Source organism: Clupea harengus, chromosome 18 (assembly GCF_900700415.2).
Source record: "Clupea harengus chromosome 18, Ch_v2.0.2, whole genome shotgun sequence".
NCBI lineage: Eukaryota > Metazoa > Chordata > Actinopteri > Clupeiformes > Clupeidae > Clupea > Clupea harengus.
Window position 1 is genome coordinate 5,228,277 of NC_045169.1, and position 13,516 is coordinate 5,241,792.

At 44.6% G+C, this 13,516-nt stretch overlaps 2 protein-coding genes across 5 annotated transcripts in view; both read left to right on the forward strand.

The window, feature by feature from the left end:
- LOC105894146 (FH2 domain-containing protein 1-like) overlaps window positions 1–1,719 on the forward strand; it is a 20,537-nt gene extending 18,818 nt beyond the window's left edge. For all 3 annotated transcript variants that reach the window (XM_031585390.2, XM_042710542.1, XM_031585391.2), the window contains exon 12: window positions 1–1,719. This exon is cut by the window's left edge and continues 1,370 nt beyond it. In XM_031585390.2, coding sequence (XP_031441250.1) covers window positions 1–775 — 775 coding nt within the window. In that variant the 3' untranslated portion in view covers window positions 776–1,719.
- A 4,089-nt stretch (window positions 1,720–5,808) lies between these two features.
- Window positions 5,809–13,516, forward strand: part of LOC105894189 (F-box/WD repeat-containing protein 7) — a 49,398-nt gene continuing 41,690 nt past the window's right edge. The window contains exon 1 of one of the 2 annotated variants that reach the window (XM_031584552.2): window positions 5,809–5,898. The gene's annotated coding sequence lies outside the window, so the exon portion shown is untranslated. Of the gene's footprint in view, window positions 5,899–5,918; window positions 6,257–13,516 lie in introns of those variants that run through there. The other variant, XM_012820663.3, reaches the window with a different exon arrangement.

A 13,516-nucleotide genomic window follows, 5' to 3' on the forward strand; every position in this document is an offset into this window, starting at 1 on the left:
CATCAGAACCCTCAACACCTCTGAGAACCAGACCATGAGGAGGGTGGTGCCCATCACCCGACTGACCCGATCTGGTAGCTCTGCCAGCAGAAAACCAGCAGACAAGAGCAGCACGGAATCCACCAGCAACCGCTTGTCGGCGCACCGTCCCGGCCTCCCCAAGGACGACTCCAAGTCCCCCAGAGTAAGGGAGCAGAATCAGGCCTCCGTGGTTCGGAAACCGTCCGTCCGCAAGACTACCCCTAAGCCGGTGCGCCCAGTAGTGCCCAAACCCCCACCTGAGGAAAAGATGTGTCGCTCCACCCTGCGGGCGCTGGCCCAAGCTGCCCAGGCGGCTGGCGGGCAGGCAGTGGTACCGGGCGAGAGGTCGGCGAGTGCCCCCCAGACGCCCATCCGCAGCCCAGCGTCCGCTGCCAAGCTGCCCAGTTTTGCCCGCAACACTGTGGCCTCCACAACCCGTGTGGCCAAGCGAGACCTGGTGCCCGGTGGTGTCAACTCTCCTTCTGCCAATGCTGGGGGCACCACCCCCACTAAATCCTCCACCCTGACCCGCACTGCCTCCTTCAGGCACTCCAGCAACAGAGTGGCTCCTGAGGCCTCCCAAAGTTCACTCAGAAGGGCTGCCAGTATCCGTGTGTCTGCCAAAAAACCCTTGGATGAAACTCTGGCGCCCCTCAGAGGTCATGAGCGGAAGAACAGCGGCAGTTTTTCTGAAAAATCAGGCTATTCTAGAGACTCTCACACAGACAAGGCCCCTAAACGTTTGTGGAGATAAACACGAGAGAGCTTTTATTTTAGAAAAATAAGAAAAGCTATATCAGCAACATGTAACTTAATAAAGTCTAGATTTGTATTTTTGTGGTCTTTTATTTAACTTTCTGAGTAATGCTAAATATGTACAGTATAGTTATTTTCATTCTCTTTCTCTTTGAACCATGTTTTTTGTATGCATTGGACTAAGCCCCGCTGTGGTTTCCCATTTACATGTCATAATTAAGAGTACATTTAATACAACGGACATGTATAACCACTCTGTGCTTTTTAGACAGCATGTTTCCTGACAATGGGCTTCTGTTAGCCAAGGAGTTTTTTGACAAAGGGTTTCCCCCCTCATCTGTAATCTTTTTGTCTTTTGTAATTGTTTGTAATGAAATGTGTGGTACATGTTATGCTGATGCTGCTGATTATTAGCCAATGTTTCAGTACTGCCACTTGTCACCATTTCAAATCATTTCCGTTGTTTGTTTGGTCTTGTCATATCTCTAGCGAGATCTTCCATTCTGGAGTGGCCATGGTTGGACCGGCTCCTCATCATGGCACTGCAGGAGCTTCTCTTGCATAACCAAAGTGACATCTCTGTAGGTCAAATTGACTAGTTTCAGTGAAATCTAAATTGAGCCTTTACAGAACCATGTCTAAGGCCACTGCTTGCTTCTCATTTTGTCCAATGTCACCATTTCTCTGTCGGATAAGACGATGTTTGTCTCCTTTATCAGATGCTCCTCTCTGTCTATATTTATGTCTTGTTTGTTTATCCCCTCCTCTGTCGTGTGAGTTGGAACTGGTGTATGATATAAACAATTAAAATGAATCTAAACAATATATGAAGCAAATGGATGCTGTAGTAAAAAAAAGAATAATGAAAATGAGATGGGCAACCCGGCGCCATTGTGTGTTTCTCTGTGTTCTTTCGAATAAAGTTTCTGTCGAAATTTCTAATCCCTTGTGTGGTATGTCTGTTTTTTTAGAAACACGTCTAGTCTTGTACAAAGAGATGTGAATGCAAAGCTAGTGGCCCATAGGTGCACATCGAAACAAAGCTGCAGAGAACCTGTTTTGACATTAAGCTGCTACATGTAACATGACCTGGGCTAGTGGTCAATAACATGCAAGGGGTAGTGAAGCATTATGTGGGTAAGAGACTTGGAGTTACTCCCATCATGCAATGTGGTGGAATAGTGGGGTAGAAGTGTGTAAAAGTTCTGTTCTAAAAAGTTAGAATATTGTGTTTTATGCCTCACTTTTGTATTAGCATGTATGACTTATCATTTCATACGTGTTACGAAATGTCAAAGCTAGACCTGCATCCTGTTTCTGTCAGTGAGTATCGGTGTTTCCTACCTGTATGCTTTACAAAATAAAAGGCTCACAGTCAAGCCACACAATGGTTGCAATTGGTCTACGAAGAACCCAGTGACGCTGCATTGGTGCTAGAAGCTGCTGAAGATGACTACGAAGAATCGAAGAACTCTACAACCAACTGCAACCGGGCAGAGCACGGCCAAAAGCTTGTATTTCCAGAGCCTCGTTGAGGTTAAGCCTGGTCGTTTCTCCACCTTGGGAACAGCAGGAAATGGCAGGTGAAAAAGTCAGCACTCTCCGCACAGGATGGTGAGGAAGCAGCTCACCAGCCCCCCCCCAGTGATCGAGCAGGGGATCACGAAGAGCAGCAGGGCAATCCACTGAGGGGTGCTATCACTGCAAGGAACCAGGGCATGTCACATGCCACTGTCACCGGCAACCCACCACCCAGCGCCCCAGCCACTGTAAAGCTGAAGAAGGGTGACATAGCGTGAGGACTGCCGCCCTCAAACACTTTTTCCTCCCTCATAATACACGAACAGCTGCGGCTTGGCCGGCTAGGTCGAGCGCATGGACTTCATGTGGAGAGTGTCCTGGAAGACACCACGTCCGTGGAAGGCATCGACACCATATCCCTGGCTCGTTCAAGTAAGCTGAGCCCCGTCGCAGGGCCGGGAAGCACCCACCCTCCGTCTAGCCACAGTCACGGGAGACCAGGCACAGATGCAGGGGAAGAAGTCGCTGCAGGTGAGAGAATCGATGCTGCCAGTCCACACCAAGGCAGTATGCCCTAGGGTCGTCCACACCACTGCTGTCGCCGACAGCTGAGACCAGGCAGGCTGTCAATGATCTGTGCCTGGCCTCCAGGCAGACCAGAGTCACAGCTGCGAGAGCTACAGGAGCGGTTCACCAACGTTTTTGCAGCCAGGGACGAGACTCATGCACCATCTGGTCCAGCACAACATCGACAGTGGAGATACACGCAACATCTGCCTTTCGCCCTCATCACCTGCCCTAACTATACAAGCAACAGCTGAACAGAACATCCCAGAGTCGGCCGTCACTGAACCCATCAGCAGTCCCTGGCCACACCTGCTTTTTCTGGTGAAGAAGAAAGAGGGTGCCTGGCATTGTTGCGTTGACTACCACCTCTCGAGGCATCCACTTGCAAAGACTACTACCTGCTACCGTTGACGACGCCCTTGACCACATCGCCGGGTCCCGCAGATTCAGCTCCCTTCGATCTATGCAGTGGCTACTGGCAGATGCAGCGACCGTTCATCCAAGACACTGGACACAGCAATGTGGTTCTCGGTGCAGTGCTGTCCAAGGGAGGACAGCACAGTGAGCAGGTTGTTGCCTTCTTCAGCCGTGCCCCTCAGCCCGATCAGAGAGAAATACTGTGTCACCCGCCGAGAGCCGCTGGCTGAGCTGCTTCGCTACTTCAGAGCCTACCTCTCTGGGAGGCGGTTTCATTAATTTCATTAATTTCTCCTGCACACTGATCATGCTACTCTCACCTGGCTCCTCCACTTCAAAGAGTCGGAGGGGCAGCCGTCTCAGTGGCTAAAGACTCTGCAGGACTACGAGTTTTTAGATTCGCCACTGGGCTGGCCACCTCCATATCAACACAGATGCTCTGTGTGAAGCCAGGTGCTGGCAGCTTCAGCACGTCAAAGACTGGGACACTCCAGGCCCCAGCAAGAAGCAGCCAGCAGTGACAACAAATGGGAATTCATCGACCCCCCCCCCCACTAACTTCGACAAGACCACAGCCAGGACCCCATCCTCTCCTGCGTGTAGATTTGGCCTGGGGGAGGGACCATTTCAGAGTCACTAAGACTCTTCACCAGATCTGCTCCCACTTCTAGTGGCCAGGGTGTCTGTCACCAGAACGTGGAGCTCTAAGTGTCCAGAGACGTAAGTGGGCCCCGACTAGAGTGCTGCCACCCCCGCTGTGTATGGTAAGCAAAATGTTCTGCCGTTTCGATACACCTGATCGGGCTCAACACAGTGACCAGGGGCAGAACTTTGAAGGTGGCATATTTAGCAAGGTCTGCCAGTGGCTGGGCATAAAAAAGACTCAGAGTGATGGACCAGTGGAGCGTTTTAACCGCACTCTGGACACCCAGCTTGCCATCTTGACCAGCTGTCAGCATCGGGACTGGGACTTGCATCTACCCCTTGCTGATGCCAGGGCTCGCCGGAGGTGGGGGAGAGGACTTTGCTCCGGGTGCACAGGTATGGGTTTTCAGTCCTGAGCTAATGAGCCAGTGGGTCGGTCCATGATCAAGACTTTCGGATGTTGCGTATAGGGTACGGCTGGTCAGATGGAACAAGGCGGTGGTGCTCCACTGGCCCTTGGCTCATCTGGAAGGGGACAAAGAGACTGAAGCTTCGCTGTAAAAGTTCTAAGTAAGAATCTTGTGTTTTATGCCTCCCTTTTGAGTTCATTGTTAGCGTGTATGACTCTTTTCATTAATTTCGTCCGTATGTTATGCTGTAATGTCTGTGTGTTTGCCCCTGTGTTAATGAACATGATCTGTGCGCTGTCAGAAGCTAGACCTGCCTTCCATTTCTCTCAGTGTGTATGTGTTTCCTGCCTGAATGCTTTTCAAAATAAAAGGCTTGTCACCAAATAACACAATCGCAACTGGTCTTCTTCATAGAACTCACAGACGCCACAATATCAAGTGCAGAGGGCACGTGAACTACCTTCACCACATTGGCTAGTTCCTAGTTTCAACTCAGGCTTCTCTGTGACAAGAGACACATTATCTAAGCCTCGCTAGCATTGTGATCAATGGACTGAAATCAATATTTCGTATTGTGCAAAAATATTTACTATTTTTTACTTTTAACTGATTAATTGGAAAAGGCCTCTCTCTCTCAAAATAAAGGAAGAAATATTTTTTTTGCCATTCTTACAATGGCATCTAGCATTTTTTGTGCATAGCATTGTGATGCTAGTAAATGGTTGATCAGACCATTAAAAGTGGAAAATTATTATTCAGGAATACATTTGGAATGTAGAGGCATGATAATCACAATTCCCAGCATTAAAGGTTTACTTGGTGAGAAGCCATTGTTTTGTCAGGTCTCTCCTTGGTGGCATTCCACTTCCCTTTCTTTCCCGTGATCACCCATCCACATACATTTCTTTATATGTGTGCTATTTGTTAGACCTACATGGTTGTGCTCCTGAGAACCGAAATTCATACGGCCCTCCAACCTGAGAATCTAATTAAGGGACGACTTTACAGAACTGTTCAGGTCATATCTGCCAGTGAGTAAACACTTGTTAGTACAATGTTAAGGGAAGTGAATACCAAGTCAGCGAGAAAAGGGGATGTGTATCCTTTGTCATCCATCGGTTAAGGCTTTTCTGTAGCAATGGCCATGGGGCTTTGATGTATTCAAAGAGGACAAACATTAGGCTACAAGGAACATTGTGACATAATTTTTTTGTTGCCTTACCCTTTATACTACAGGCAGCTGTTTGAGTCTCATGACAGATTCTTTCCCTGCAGTATACAATGGCTCAAAAAACAAGATTCAAGCACCCACGACAAACAGGCAAAATAACAACCAACTCAAGCACTAATTTGGCAACAAAAAAAAGAATTCTACGAAATGTGGTCTACGTTATCTACTTAGAACTGAGACTAGAGGTAACCTATACTGTTTTCTGATCGCTCTTCTGTGAGTCACTATTAGGCGCCAACTTGAAATAAATAGAGAATCTGACGTCATATCTCTGCGTCGAGGTTTCCCTCTGTGAGGAGTCTGTGCGAAAGGGGAAAAGACCAACGATAAGTGAGTGGCTTTCTCTCACCGATTCTTTGTGTTCAAGCAAACAAATAGCCGGAGAGCCTTAATCGGGTACTGAACCATTTTCTACAAAATCATTACTACGGACATCAAACTTTCAAATAGCCCGCTGAATCTTATAAGAGGTCTTGCAATCGTAGCCGGCGAAGCAAGTGGGAGGACGACGTAGCGATAGCGATTTAGCATTTGCAGTTTAGGGGGAGGGTAGCCTCACCACTGGACTAGATGAGTGGGAGAGCGGCAAAGTGGACACCAAGGGCATCTGTCCATCGGAACATTTAAAAACGAGTTTCAGCACCTTGACTCGGTGTGGTGTCCAGCAGATAATCGAGCCTTATTTAAGGTGAGTAACATTGCCTCGTCTGCAACACGTGCGTTTATATAAATAACGTAAATGGATGGTAAACATGAAAACAAATTCGAGTCGATTAACGTTAGAAACCGCGAGTGGTCAAAGGTTCGGATGAGAGAAAGTTTAGGTCAGGTTTGTTTTGCAGTAGTTAGCTATGTACTATGATATGACATTTGAAAATCGGATTTTTCTTTTGGTAATCGCACGTTGTTGATGTTTTTCAGTGATTTAGAGTAACTATCGCACAATATTTTTGTCTTAGTGTAACGTTACGCCATGCATCATATAATAGGTATGTATTGGACCACTACGTTGTTTGAAACTTATTCCGTTGAAACTTCTTTAGCAACCTTACGCTACCAATAACCAGCTAAGTTGACGATACGTATGTTCCACGTGCACGTTGAGACCGCTTTCCGACAGTGTGATAGCTTGCCTTTAAATTATAGTACCATATTGTTTGTCAACAATGTGGGGCAAGGTGATGTCGATATCGCCCTTTGGTGTGTCTGAGTGTGTGTGTCGATGTTTAGTATTGTATCAAGTCTTCTACAATCATTGTGTCGTTATGGCCGCCTCCCGGGAAATTTAAATAGCCGTGATGTGAAACTCATCTTGTGCTGTCCCTAACGCTGAGCTTCTACCGCTGGTTTGTCGTTTGATATGAAACAGACGACTGTGCTCAGTTTGCTGCGAAAACAATGCTGCGAATACGCTCTCAATACAGCTGTTTTGCTGTATTTGTTTTGGCTGCTTCGAAACCATCACACGGATTCGCTGAGCTCGTGCAGAGGAGACGCCGCTGGCATCGCGCTTCCCTCTTTGCTTATTATCGCCGCTGGCCACATGCGTGCACGCTTCCGAATTCAGCGGGCTCTATTGTTTGTGCTCTCCCGGGAAGATGGCCCGGACCGCTGGAGGAAGGCGCTGATAACTCTACGAGGGGGGCGGGGGAACTAAGCTTTCATGACCGTGACTGTGGTTTGTCAGGATTTTGAAGGACGGAGGAATGCTTTTCAGTGGCAATGTTCTCAGCGGACATGTGTTTATAACGCATTTATCTGCCTGTCGAAAAACTGAGTCTTTCTGGTGCGTAAATACCTTAGATTAGACTCGGTTCCATTGTTAGATTGTCATATCAATTCCAAGTCACCAGCAGCAACCGGGGTTAGGATTTCCTTTGTGCAGTCCAGGCTATTAGAACACTTACTGCACCGTCATTTGTGTTTATTTACAAAAGAAAATGTTTTTGTAGAGAGAGAAGTGAGACTATTGATTTACTCGTGAGTACTACTCTGTAGAGGTCAGGGCCAAACATTACAGGAAACTGCTGAACCTCAGAACAATGTCAGTTAGCCCAGGCAAACGGTTTGATTAATCTTGTCTTGTTTCTTAGCATCTTTTCATGACGCAACAAAAGGCAGGGGCCAGGGCTATTTCAGCTTTGACATCCTGTCCTCTGCCAGTCTTTAAAAGAGGGTGAGGAAGAAGTGTGAATTCCAGTTTATGGGCGTGGGTGCTTGTGAGGGCTTGCAAGTGAGTGCCAAGTGTGGAAGACAACATGATGAAAGCTTACAGGGTTTTTCAGTTTGTTTTTGTGTCTGCGTGTGCTTCAATCAAGAGTGGGGTGTGAATGGTTCTGAGGATCTTCTGTACTGTCCTGTCACCTTGCTTGTACTCTGCTAGCACTATTATTAGAAAGTTAGAGCTTTCATCAGCAGAAGTAGCACCTGACCTGGTTCCCCCCCCCCCACATACGTTTAGAGTAGGAAACCAAAACACTAACCATAATCAGTTGAAAGAGGGGCTCCATTTGGTCATGTTGATTTTTCACTTGATTTAAAAGGCACATCTTGCTGTTGTGAGCCGAAGTTGCATAAATGGCTCTAAACTACTCTAAACACAGAGACTAACAAACAGCACACACATCTCTACTCTGACACATGTTACCCCTAAGTCCCCTGTATTCAAACATTATTTATGCTGTTCCTGACAAGTCTTAGGTTTGGTTCTGTCCCACATGCCTGCTTGAGCTCACCACTGCAATGTTTCTGTGAACGTAACTGACTCTTACTAATCATTTATGTTGCCAACAGGCAGATGTGATATAAGGGATTTTCTTTTGAACTTAATTATGACGCCATATTTGTTGATTGAATCGATGCCTCAGGGTTGCATGTTAGGCAAACAGGTAGAGTTAATTTCTTTGAGGGGATTTCTTTGTTGAATTTGCAGAAATAACATACTTGTAAATGTATGGTGATTGTACCAGATGTTAGCAAAGCCCCTCAATTGGATTGGATACTATGGGCAGGCATTTTATCTTCATTGTATCTTGCTTGTTTGTATGTGTGGGGGGAACTCCACCTTCTCTGGAGTTCCTTAACAGTCCCCCCCCCCCCCCCCCAGCAATCCGGACTGAATTTAGAATGCTGTCCCTGTTGGAGATAATCCACACGGGAGATGTTCCGAAGCATCATGTTTTGTTTAGGTATTGGTCCACCTTGGCAACGACACGACTGGCTCTCGTCATACTGAGCACCTGTTCCTCGGCTCGGCTCGTGTACACTGTAAATGCAGCACAGTACACACAGGTCTTAAATATACTTGTGGTCATAGCATGTGGAAAGGGCTGGCATTACCTGCCGGCACATAAATGGTATACTAGATAGGACTAGTGTTCATTTTGTGTTAACGAAATGATGTTTGTCAACAGCTTTTTTTTTCTTCTTTCATAACCATGACGAGCTGGCACCAACGTCAATAATCACTGACTGTGACTATATCAACATGCAATATTGTTGACGAAAAAAGACCAGACTAAATTGTTTAAAAAATAAAAACTCCGACATTAAAAATCTCAATTTTTGACAACAAGAAAAGAGAAGACCAAATTGAATAGATTGAGGGTAAAAACCAATCAAGATATCATGTTCGTTGGATGGACATCAGTTTCGTTTCCTGTGTGGGATGTGGCATATCAGAACGATGAGAAGTAACGTTACCTTAACCTTTCAACTAGTTTACAAAAGAGTAAAAGTAAGACGACGTAAGAAAGATTAAAAATAAAACACTGTGAATGTGATGGAACTGTGCTGTTTGGTCACCTGCACTTGCCTCTACCCTAAAGGGACGTGCTGCTGCCGCCGCCGCCTGCCTCACGGCAATTACTTACTTGACTATTAGAATTGAGAACAAGCTTGAATCTAGTTTGATCTCAGCATTTCATCCCACTGTTGACTGCAATTGTAATTTCACGTCCGTTTAATGGACACCGTTTAATATTGAGGCAGCATTTATTTATTATGTCTATTATGTATGTGTGGGGAACACTGCAGTGCCTGGAGTTGAGATGTAGAGGCCGATTAGCAGCTTGTATTGCCTCACAACAAATGCTTTCCAGGGAGGTAAGAGTAAAGTCTCCGGTTAAACCCACTCTTATGGACGGTCTGCCTCCTTGTTTCTTGACTTGGCATTGCAGGTCAATGCTCCCCCTCTTACATAATATTGGTTTGATGGTATCCTTGGCGTTACATAAGTGGTACCATGCTTGGCATGTGGAGGGGAGAGGAGCGTTTTATGGGCCCTGGTGAGGATCTAGTTGGCAGCAAGCCAGGCAGAGACAAAAATAACCCGAACTAACTCATGGTCCCAGTAGTGTATAGTGATATCAGGCCACTGTCATATATCAGGACTCGGGGTTGGATATGCCTGAAAACACATATTTGATTGAAAATCCTCCCTTGTTTTTTGCTTGTTTATTTTTTTGTAAGTAGGAAACCTGATCAGGGACCACTCAAGATAACTATTTGGGTAGCCACAGTACAGTTTGAATTTGGCTACAACTCCGGTGACCACTCAAATGTCAAAATGTAGTGCTTAGACCACCAGTCAGGGTAGTAGCCCACGTGCTTGTTTTTGGTTGCTTATCTCACTCAACCAACCACCTGCTGCATGACTGCCCCAGCATAAGGATGTCTGACTGTGTGTGTGTGTGTGTGTGTGTGTGTGTCTGGTTCTTATTCTCACTAAAACGCTCCAAGCCTAACAATTTGAGATGATGAAACTTTGAAAAGAGGATTCTTTGTTCTTTTTTCCATGACTGAACCCTTTTGGAACCGTGAGGATTTGGCTGTAGAGCAGTTAGAGTTTTGAGAGAAACTTTAGTTGTTGAAAAGGTTCTATGCAGAAGGGGGAAACACTTAATCTAGAACCTTAAGGATCTATGTACAGCCTTTCACATGGAAAACCTCTTTTGCTTTTTTGTCTTGCACAAAGGACAGCTGACCAAGTCACATTAGACTGGTGACGCATCAAACACTGAGGCTGTCTATTGGTGTAAAATGGGTCATCCAGGCTTGAGTCACCTGGCATGATGTCCCCTGTCACTCCTGCACATGTCTCTGTTTTTAGCCTGTGTCAGTCGGTCCTACAGGTTCAACTAGGGCTAGGTGATATTTCAAATTCATTTGAATAATTAAAGCTCTTGAACTATGTGAAAAATGCCTAAATCGCAAAATCAAGATGATGGCTTCTGCTGCGGTCACTCAAATGCCAACGCCAGCAGGTCTCTGGAGTGACCACCACGTCCACAAGGAACAATTCTATTGGTCTGTCGTTGGACAGGTTCTTCATTAGACATGTTCGACTGGTTGCCTGTTTTTAATGTTGTCGCATTAATGCTGCCGTTCAGCCATGCCAGTAAACCGTAGATTAATAGCAAGCGGCTAACACTTGTGGTTGAGCAATGTCTGTGTATTTAATTACCCAGTAGTACATAACGTTAAATCACCCTAGGGCAAAGATTACATCTCAAACACTATAATCCATGTGTCTTCACCTTTGTTGACAAACATATTGTCTGTACTGCTGTAAAACGGTAAAGTTTACTTTTGTCGTCTCCCATAATTTGACTCCTTTGCATGACGTCATAATGTGGTGTTTGACTGTGTTATCAAATGCAAATCCAATCTCACTCATTGAATTTTAGGGAACTGAGCTATATCTGTTTAATTTGGTAAATTGATGAGTGAGTGCGAAATCTGTAACAGATTTTGGCTGCTTTTTTGTATTCCCCATTACGACATTTTATTTACAGCAGCAGGTACAGACAAAATCGATGCTTAAGCCATCTTTCACAGAGATTTTGTTATGTTAGATGTGATGCCACCGCATTTATAGTAGTCAGATAGGTTAGTATAGGTTAGTATTTCTGGTTGTAAATGCTAAAACCTATGTGTAGCCTGCCTACTGCACTGATAGGGGACACTTCTGTAACTATTTTTTTTTTTACATTTTAGCACATTTGGGCATCTCTTATCATACCTATTTATCCAGTAGTAATGAGGATTTCCTCACTGTGGCGAACAGTCCTGCACATCTAAAAATCGAGGAAAACGAATGCATTAATATAGGCTAGTCTTCATCAGTCGAAAGAACAAGTGTATTGATATAGGCTAGTCTTCATCAGTCGAAAGAACAAGTGTATTGATATAGGCTAGTCTTCATCAGTCGAAAGAACAAGTGTATTGATATAGGCTAGTCTTCATCAGTCGAAAAAAAAAAAACACTGCTAGGGCATGGTCAGTCCAATTTAGTTCTCCATGAAGCATTTCAGCTTTCAACCTCCCAGGGCCTTCAGAATTAGCTGAGAATCATACAGTAGTGTAAAGGAACGCTAATGTTATTTTAGATTGTAAGCCTGATCAAATGACTTTATTTGAACATGTTGGGTGTAATTTGAGATATTCCTCCTGACCCTGTTAGAAAGAACAAATTCTAACATAGTTCTAGTTGTTAGTAGGCCTATGTGATCAAAGATGAGGAGATGTGTGGCCAGTGTGTGACGATGCTTGAAAATGCTGCATTTTAGCCTTACAATGGTTTAAAATGTTTTTTTTTTGGTTTGATCAACCAATAATGTTATGTCAGCAGTACTTGAGGCTACTTCTGGTGTCCCCCTAAGGGATTGCTCTTGAAATACACTCATATAGCCTGATGGCCGACATGGAACAGACCACAGTGCTGTATAAGTTTGCTGCAGCATGATAAACCTCTTCAACCTGAGACAAAATAATGCAGTGGTATTGGAGCACTGGGGGTGTTTGCTTACCAGTGGTGCTTTTATTTTATTTGAAATAGTTTTAATTTTTGAATTCATAATGCATGTTGACACGCTTGCAAGTGCTGTTTTTTTTTTGTTGTTGTTGCACAGCTGCTCCTATTCTTTACAATGTTAACAATATGTAAAAGGATAACAGCCTTGCTAGTGAGGTTTTCCTTTTGTTGACATTGCACGTATGGCCCTAGTCACTGGGAATCATGTTTTCTCAAGTTCACGTACACAGAATTCTTTTTGTTCAATCGTGAATCGGCCATGACATTGAAAAGAAATCGAGATAATATCTTTTTCACCCATTCCTAGGTTCAACTGTGGTCACCTACGGCAGGGTAACATTTACATATCTGTGCATGGGGTGTCTGGGACTGCTAAATATTTGTTTATTTTTGTTGTAGCTCTTATTTGGGTAGAAGTGGAAATCTTTCATATTCTAAATTGAGTCCAGCACACTGGAAGAAGCTTTGTTGTGATGCAGCAATGGGGTTTTTTGGAGAGGAAAAACTGTTGAAGCGATGTGGCAGCGGCTGTCTAGTGTATGTCTATGAACTTCCACAAAAGTCCTGAACGTCATTTTGAAAAATATAAAAATGTATTTTTTATTAATACAGGGAGTAGTTTGTCAGTAAAACACTTTTTCATCCTGAACAAATGTAGTCCTTACCAAAACGATACTACGCTTATTGGTCATTGCTTACACGTAGCAGCAAGATTGTAAGATAAAATGAGTTTTCTCCTCTCCATAAATAATATTTGTATTACTGCTGGCCGTGCAATGATCTCTGTGATAACGTCTACTCTGCTTTTGTGAAACAAAGCTGCAGTAGTAAGGAGTTTCGGTCGAACACTAGCTGTGAAAAGGCAAGCAAAAAACGGCACAATTGGCTCTGAGAAAAGGCTTGCTAACTTGTGTCTTTTGGTTAGTATAGCGAAAGCCGTGTATTTTTCTTTTTTTATAAATACATTTCAGAGGGGTGGTCTGATCTGGACCACAAAACCTCATAGTGCATAGCCGAGGCTAGTTGGAACAACAGCTGTGTTTATCTGTCCTTCACATGACTTTATACCATGAAAATAAAATTAAAGATGATGCCAGGACTACTTGCTTATAAAAAAAACATTTAAAAAAGCAG